The 9032-nt window shown below is 37.2% G+C and overlaps 1 protein-coding gene across 2 annotated transcripts in view; it reads left to right on the forward strand.

The window, feature by feature from the left end:
• Positions 1–8447, forward strand: part of ATG12 (autophagy related 12) — a 15556-nt gene extending 7109 nt beyond the window's left edge. Inside the window, exons 2-4 of one of the 2 annotated variants that reach the window (XM_006870529.1) lie at positions 3470–3606; positions 7726–7788; positions 8368–8447. In XM_006870529.1, coding sequence (XP_006870591.1) covers positions 3470–3606; positions 7726–7788; positions 8368–8427 — 260 coding nt within the window. In that variant the 3' untranslated portion in view covers positions 8428–8447. Of the gene's footprint in view, positions 1–3469; positions 3607–7725; positions 7789–8367 lie in introns of those variants that run through there. The other variant, XM_006870530.1, reaches the window with a different exon arrangement.
• Positions 8448–9032: the final 585 nt, after the last annotated feature.

Genomic DNA, 9032 nt, shown 5'->3' on the forward strand with positions numbered 1-9032 from the left:
TGTGGTCATTGCAGTGAATTGTTGAAGTAGCAAGGAGTGCAGCCATGGTGGGGGTGGTTGTTGATGTCAGAGTTGGTAAAGAAGGTTGGAGAGTGAAGGCTTGTCATAGGAATCAGTCTTGAGCTGATACTGAGTTTGTTTCTCCTTTCATCTTGTGCAGTCAGGACATCAACCACCATCCCCATGCCATTTAGAGCATCATTTGTTTTAGGTGAATTCATTCTATCAGTAAACTTGAATAAAATTAGCTCAGTCCCATTGGATCCCAATTTTTAATGCTGAAGAATGGAACCAGAAGATGTACAAGTTATCTCCCACTGTCAAAAGTTCACTTTATGCCACTTACACTCCAATAAATATTTACAGCCCCAGAAACTATGCCAGGTTGCTATGAGTTGGGACTGACTCTGTGGTATACAGCCACCACCACTTGTTGTTAAGTGCTATTGAGTAGGTTCCGACTCATAGCAACCCTGCATGGGGCTGATGAGTTTGAACCACTCACCTTGCAGTCCAGTGCATTAACCTGCAGTGCCACACCAGGATTATGCTGCTGTTAAAAGGTAGTATGCACACTTGGAGTAGTAACACCAGCTCCTAATCAGGGAACAACACTTAGCATCAAGCCGCCATAGCTTTTAAGTGTCTGAACCCTATGTGTTAGTCTGATTTTAGGTTTTATGTGTGATTTGGCCGCTTTGGTTGGTTATTTAAGGGGTCTGGGAATGTTCAAAACTTTTCCATGTAAATTAATGGTAATTGCTCTTGGCTTTAACACATTTTCAGCTTAAAGTTTTCATAGCAGCATTCTACTGTCAGATTTGTTGTTAAGTGCCTTTGGGTTGGTTCCAACTCAAAGCAACACTGCATAGAGTTTAACTGGAGATTTTAGATCTTTGCGGGAACAGAGAGCTCCATTGTTCTCTCTCAGAGTGGCTGAGAGACTGGAACCAGAGACCTTATTCACACAGCCCAGTGTTTATCTTAGGGAGCCACATCCCTCCCCCTACTTTCAGATAGGAGAGACAAATTTGTAATCACGTAGAGTTAACGCTAGGGGGTAGCAATAAGCTATTTTGCATTCAGGCATATTGCTTAATTTCATCCTTGTGCATGTCTTTTTTTTTCTTTTAGTAGACAGACTCATAACCTTTTTTGTGAATCTCTGTATATTGGCTCAAACTGTTGTTTTCACTTGTAGAAATTTTGGTGGTAACAGAAAAATAAGCAAAATAATAATTATCTGCTGCAGGTTAATGTGCTGGATCACAAGTTTGGGGGTTCAAACTCAACAACCGCTCCTCAGAAACCCTAAACAGGGTTGCTGTGAGTCAGAACTAACTCAAAGGCACATAACAACAATATAACTACTTTGGTAGTTGGTTTGTTAGTTATATGCCTTGGAGTTGTTTCCAACTCACAGCGACCCTGTATAGGGTTTCTGAGGCTGTAAATCTTTATGGGAGCAGAAAACCTCATCTTTCTCCCATGGAACTTCTGGTAGTTTCAAACTGCTGTGAGATTAGCACCCTGGCTTATAACCACTATGCTACCAGAGCTCCTTTACATATGTTAATTCACTTATTTTTCACAACCTATGAGTCGGAACCAACTACACGGCACATAACAACATGAGGTAAGTGCTATATCTTTATTTTTTAAAGATAAGGAAACTGAGGCTGAGATATATTAAGCTTGTCCAGATACATATGTATGTATCTATCAATATTCAGGAGTCATGTTGTGGGGCTGTGGGTTAATGTGCTGGACTGCAAAGTCGGTTTGAACTGAAAGATTGGTAGTTCAAGTTCACCAATCGTTCCTCAGAAACTCTATACAGGATCCCTATGGGTCGGAACTGACTCGACAGCACTTAACAACATAGATATATAGCAAGTGACAGTTGTGGTTTGAACCTGAATCATTTAGCATATATGCATTGTATTATTGATGATGAGGTAAGTCAAAAAGTATTGTTACTAGGATTCATGTATGCATGGGTTTACTTAAAACAGATGTTTTTAAACATGTCTTTGTGATCTTTGGGTGGCTGCATGCATTCGTTTGAGTATCGTCAAAGGAATGAAATACTGAAAACCATCTGTAAAGGTCAGCTAGCTTAAGGAGCTGATCTTTCCATCAGTATTTTTGAGCAGGATAAAAGATAATGAAGATGATTTAATGAACAAATCATAACGAGGGACACAGCTCAGATTTACCCATACCATCCAGAGAACAAGGTCCAATCAAATGGTACCTTCTGAAGGGTTCTATTTAAGTCAAAGAGGTGGCTCTGAAGGTTATGGCAGCTGTTTTGGGTGACACAAAAGGGATAATCTTGATAGATATTCTCAAAGGACATAGGACAATCATGGGATCTTATTAGACGTTTTAAGAAAATTGAAAGCTGCATTGCTGAAAAACTGGTCAAGAAAATTGAGTTGATGTTTTTTCATCACGACAATGCACATACTTATTCTTTGAGATAGCAAGCAAGAGCTGTTCTAGGACAATCTTTTTTTTTTTTGAAACCTGACAGCCTTGATCATGCCCTTTTTCTAAAACTCGAACATTTCAAAGGAACGTGATTTGAGTCTCAAGGACACCCAAACTACTGTTGTGACATGGTATAAATTAAACAGCACAGAAGGGTTAAAGAGATGGAAACGGCACCTTCAGAATTGTATACAGACCTAGATGAAGGATATGTCAAGAAACAATACCTTTATGACTTGCTATTTTAGTTTTATAAAGGTTTCTATGATTTTGTAATAGTATTTATTACTTACAGTAAATCTTTACTCATCTCATATTTTCTTAAGGCTAGATTCCTAGAACTGTTGAGTCAAATTTTTTTTTTTTTAATATTTAGATATGTTTACGCTCGAGAAAGGGTATGTACCTATGTCTACCTATGTCATGTCATTTACACTGTTATTTAGTCTAATCTGTCCCACTTTGGTAGGCGAAAAAGGTCATGACATTATTTTACTTAGAAGTTTTTAATGATATTTTTTTGCTTTAATATATTTTTTATTAGCTATTTGTGTTCCATTTAGAACTGCCTATTTATTACATTAAAGTGCATGTAAAGATTAGTCCCATAGGGAGACCTTTACAGAACTGGGGGATAAAGAAACAACCACAAAAACATTATGAAAAAGAATCTCTTGACATTTTAATATTTCTAACATATTTTGGAGGCCTGGTGTAGCACTATAGGATAAGCACTGAACTACTTAACCTCAAGGGTAGCAGTTCAAACCCACCAGCTGATCATTCAGAAACCCTGTACAGGGTTACTATGAGTCAGAATTGACTTAGCATTACTTAGCAATAACAACAGCGTATCTCTAGTATCATCAGTACATAAAGTAGATGTAGATTAAGTTGGGTCAAGTCATTTAAATTGCATTCTCTTTAGATGTTTCTGTGTAATTGTTTGTTTGTTTGTTTTCCCCTTTTACAGTTGACATCCTGCTGAAAGCTGTGGGAGACACCCCTATTATGAAAACAAAGAAGTGGGCTGTAGAGAGAACCCGAACCATCCAAGGACTCATTGACTTCATCAAAAAGTTCCTTAAACTTGTGGCCTCAGAACAGTTGGTATGAGATCCGTATTGATCATACCCCTACCAAAAATGTGCAATAGTTCCTAACTTGTTGGGCAGCAAAGACTTCTTGTAGGTGCCATCAAGGCGATTCTGACTCATGCCAGCCCTATGCACAACAGAACGAGAGTCTTTTCCTTCCTGGCTTCTAAGGCTTTCTTCTGGCAGTCCATGGTACTTTTAGTATTCTTTAGCACCGTAAGTCAGATGCATCAATAATTCTTCAGTCTTCTTATTCATTGGACAACTTGTATATGACATTATTAAAAATAACCATGGCTTGGGTCAGGCACACATTAGTCCTCAATCTGACATCTTTGCTCTTGAACACTAAGAGGTCTTTTGCAACAAATTTGCCTAAAGCATCATTTGTTTCATGGACTGCTGCATCCAGGAGTGTTGGTTGTGGGTATATAGAACTATCAGTATAGAAAGGATTATTTTCATGTATTCCATAATTAAGGACAAACTATTGACAATGTGTGAGTTTTGGTGTGGCGCTGTGGGCTAATGTGTCAGACTGCAAAGTCATTTGAACTGTAAGGTTGGTGGTGCAAGCTCACCAGCTACTCTATGGAAATTCTGTATAGGGTTGCTATGGGTTGGAATCAACTCGACAGCACTTAACCACAGTGACACCATGCAGGAGCTCGAGGAATTTTGTTTCCATGAGCCCCTCCTGAGTAGTGTGCTAGAGAAAGCTGATGGTTGTTGGTAGGTACCCTCGAGTCGGTTCTGACTCCCAGCGACCCTATGCACAACAGAACAAAACACTGTCCAGTCCTGGGCCATCTTCACAGTTGTTACGTATGAGCCCAATGTAGCCACTGTTTCAAGCCACGGCATTGAAGATCTGACTCTTATTTTATCAAACATGATATCCTTCTCAGGAACGGATTCCTCCTAATAGCATGTCCAAAGTACTTGACAAAGAATCTTACCATCCTCGCTTTTAAGGAACGTTCTGTCTATGCTTCTTCCAAGACAAATTTGTTTGTTCTTTTGACATTCCATGGTACTTTTCAATATTCTTCACCAATACCAACCAGAATTCAAATGCATTGATTTTCTCTGGTCTTCCAGAGATGCATATTAGGGTATTAAAAATAGCATGGCTTGCTTGGGTCAGGCGTATTGGTGTTGCCACTTGGGATATGCACTGCCTCAAACTAGTACCCTTGCTCTTTACCAGTTTAAAGAGGTCTTTTGCAACAGATTTGCCCAATACAATACTCATTTGATTTCCTGACTGTTGGCTGGATGGACTCTGTGGATCCAAGTAAAATGAAATCCTTGTTGATGTCAGTCGTGTGTGCACTTACAATGTTGTCTATTAGTCCATTTGTGAGGATTTTTGTTTTCTTTATGTTGAGGTGTAATCCATACTGAAGAAGGTAGTTTTTGATCTTCATCAGTAAGTGCTTCAAGTTCTTTTTACCTTCAGCACATAAGCAAGGTTGTATCGTCTATATACCTGATGACAAAATCTTCATATAGTCTAGTTTCTCACATTATTTGCTCGGCATACAGATTGAATAAATTGATTGATTTTAAACCACATAGTATCCCCTTCTTCTGTTGGAATGGCTGTCTCTTAGTCTGTGTACAGGTTCCACGTGGGCACAATGAAATGTTCTGGAATTCCCATTCTTCACAGTGGTGGTGCACATTTTTTATGATCTACACAGCCAAATGCATGTGCATATTCATTAAAAAGCAAGTGAACATCTTTCTGGTATTCTCTGTTTACAGCTAAGATCCATCTGACATCAGCAATGGTATTCCTCATTCCACTTCCTCTTCTGAATCTGGCTAGAATTTCTGGCAGTTTCTTGTTGACATATTGCTGCTTTATCCTCAGCAAAACTTTGCTTCCATGTGATGTTAATGATATCTGATAATTTCTGCATTCTGTTCTTTTCTTTGGAATGAGCATCTGCATGAATCTCCTCTAGTCAGTTGGCCTTGAATTTCCTGACATGGACATGAGTGCTTCCAGTGTTGAATCCTTTTGTGAACACATCTCAATTAGTATCCCATTAATTATTGTGACCTTGTTTTTAATGACATTTTGCTTCATGGCATATGCCCTTGATGTCATTTCACAATTCATTTGGTAAAACATCTTTGGCTTTTGTGGTTGGTGTGTAATTTTGTGAAATAGTCGTTAACTGATCTTCCTTGCAGTCCTGTTATACTTCAGGATAGCTCTTTAACTGTGCTATTTAATAGTGAATGTGACACTGTTCCTCTTCAATTTGTTATTTCTGGGATAGTAGGACATACTATTGTCCAATTCAAAATGGCCAATACTAATCTGTTTTCAGCTCATTAAAGCCTAGGATGTCAAACTTTAAGCTTTGTTGTTTTAAGTGTTGTCCATTCAGTTCCAACTAATAGCAACCCTGTTTAGGGTTTCCGAGGAGCAGCTGGTGAGCTTGAACCACCAACCTTGCGGTTCAAACCGACTTTGCAGTCCAGTGCATTAATGCGCAGCGCCACACCAAGACTCCCAACTTCAAACTTTAGAATGGCAAAAGTCACTGGAGAGACATCAAAATGAGAACTAGTGACTTAAAAGTAATTTATTTAAAACAAATATAAAATTTTTCTCTTCCTAAGTTTTAGCATTTAGCAAAAAACTGCATTTGCTCCCATGATTCATTTCATAAGCCTGTGATAACTAAGTATATCTGCTGTAACCAGTGACAGATAACAATTTGGGTCATTTCATTGTTTCATCAGAGGGAATGATGATGATTCCATATATTTTTAGAGTTTGATAGTATACAAACTCATTTACTTGTTTAAGTTTCATTTGCTAACTGTTTGGCATTGTGATGTGGTGCTGTAGGATAAGTACGCACCCACAAGGTCAGTTTAAACCACAAAGTTGGTGGTTCAAACTCACCAGCCACTCCTCGGAAATCCTATACAGGGTTGCTATGAGTCAGAACTGACTCGATGGCATGTAACAACAACAACAATTACACAGTCACATCTAGTTTCTGTAATTCTGTATTCTGTTCCATTTACTGTCCCCCTCAGCATTCACTTCATTAAGCTTTGTCTCCTTTGCCTACAAAGCCCTGCCTGATCACTTCTTTCTTTGTCTGGTTTAAATCCTGCTTATTCCTCAAATCTTGGTTCTGGCATCTCTTCTAGAAATGCTTTCCAAACTTGTTTGTTAGACTACACTAATTTCATATCTCTCTAAGCCGTGTATCTCATTAGAAGCACTTTCCTTGTATTAATCTTTATAGTCCCATGCTTTGTACACTTCTCAGAGCAAAATACTCAGTGAATCTTTGCTGAATTAAACTAAGTTCTCATCCAAAGCCCTTTCCATAATTTAATATGTATTCCAAAAGGAGGGGGGTAATTAATTCATATAAAAGTATTGGAACAATGTCTGGCACATCTTTAAAATTTTTTTGAATTTTTTATATGTTTAGAAACTTAGTTTTAACCTTGAACTATTTAAAAATAATATAACAGTGTCTGTTGCTGTACAAACTAAGCTATTTGAAATGTTGAACAATGGATCCCTTAAAGATCAAGGTTTGACATTGGGTTTAAATTATACTGCCCTTTTTGTTTGCTTCATTTGGCTGCAGGTGACTATAGTAGTGAAATCCTGAAGTTATACAATGTATTTAAGAATTTTCAAAGGTCAGAAAGGTCGAAAACAACCATTTGCTTTACATTTACCCAAGATAAATGTACAGATTACATATATAAATAATTCTTGAATTTTGGCTCTGAAAGTTTGTTAGCAGAAATTCTGTCCTTAATTATGGGTGAATGGAACAATTAAAATGTTTAATCATGTAATGGCTTGAATAATCCTTCAAAAGATATTTAAAGAAAAAAATTTTACATTTCCCAGTTATAGAATGTTGGGAACCACTGTCTTAGGAATAAAAGTTCTGTTGTTTTTGTTCCTTTTGAGGAAAGAAGTGATTTTCAAAAAGATATCATTGTTTTGGAAAGTTTTTGGTACTTTTGAAGACAAAGAATTTGAAGCAACTAGCTGATTGGAACCCAGAAAAAAATAGTTTAATTAGGGTGCCATTAGAAATTAATCTCCCTCATCTTTTTGCCTTTCTTACAGTTTATTTATGTGAACCAGTCCTTTGCTCCTTCCCCAGACCAAGAAGTTGGAACACTCTATGAGGTAGAACTAATTACTGCCTCTTTTTCTTAATAAGAGTATACACACCTGTGTGTAGTCTGATTATTAATTTACGTGTTTAAGAGATGCGTGTTGTTTATTGTCTAAAGAGGAAAACAAAATGACTATTTTTCAAACATAAATGTAGTAGGATCTCAGTATATTGCACACAGAATGAATAATCAAAGAATGCATAGTGCAAACAAAAGATGACTGAAATATACTCAAAGTAAGGTCTCCTTTACGTACAATTAGTTATCCAGATATACCGCAAAGGACTTGAAAAGGAGATTACATAAAGCCACCACTATTCATCATGGATGGAGATGTAGAGACAACAGGACAAGTGAAATATGTAAGCTTATCCATGCTTCATAATTAGAGGGCAGGTTTTGCTGCACATTTGTGGTTATTGATACGTGTCAGTGACAGGCATCTGTTGAAAGAAATAGTCTTCGAATGTAATTTGCATGTGTACAAATATTTATGATACATATCATTCTTGTTTCTTTCATCTAAGAATAAGAAATTGAGTTTAATTTATTGCCATTTTTTGTTTGTTTGTTTTCTTTCTCCTGGTAGTGCTTTGGCAGTGATGGTAAACTGGTCCTACATTACTGCAAATCCCAGGCTTGGGGATGAACCACAAAGAAAAACAATTTATGACATAAATTAATCCACACAAAAGGAAAAGTTCTGAAAAGCTTTGGTGCTTATGGCAAGAGATTTTAAGAATAATGATCTACTATCAGCATGTATCTACTGTGACCAATGTTTATGCATAAGAAATCATTCAGAGTGGACTCTCCAAAGTGCATCTTGTATTAATATGTGCATCATTATAAAAGATTAGAGTACACACATTGCTACTATAGTCAATAATCTAGATCTGTCTCCAAGGTATTAAAAATGCAAATAAAGCTGCTTTATAACTGGTTCTTAAAATGATGAAAACCGTTTACGTGTGGTATTAGCACTGTGTTGTGTTTCTGCTTTTCATTGTAAAAGTTTATTTACTGAAGATTTTTTTTTTTTTCTAACCTATTCAGGGATATTCAGTTTTGAGTATGGAATATGACTTTTTTTATATCTACTTTGTTGTTGTTAGGTGCCATCAAGTCGGTTCTGACTCATAGTGGCCCTATATAGGGTTTCCAAGCAGCAGTTGGTGGAAAGAGTAGTTTTACAAACTATGGACGAATGACTCTTAGAGGTCCTCTTAGCCCCATCTTGGTAATTAATTCTTG

This window comes from Chrysochloris asiatica, unplaced genomic scaffold (assembly GCF_000296735.1).
Source record: "Chrysochloris asiatica unplaced genomic scaffold, ChrAsi1.0 scaffold00143, whole genome shotgun sequence".
Taxonomy (NCBI): Eukaryota; Metazoa; Chordata; class Mammalia; order Afrosoricida; family Chrysochloridae; genus Chrysochloris; species Chrysochloris asiatica.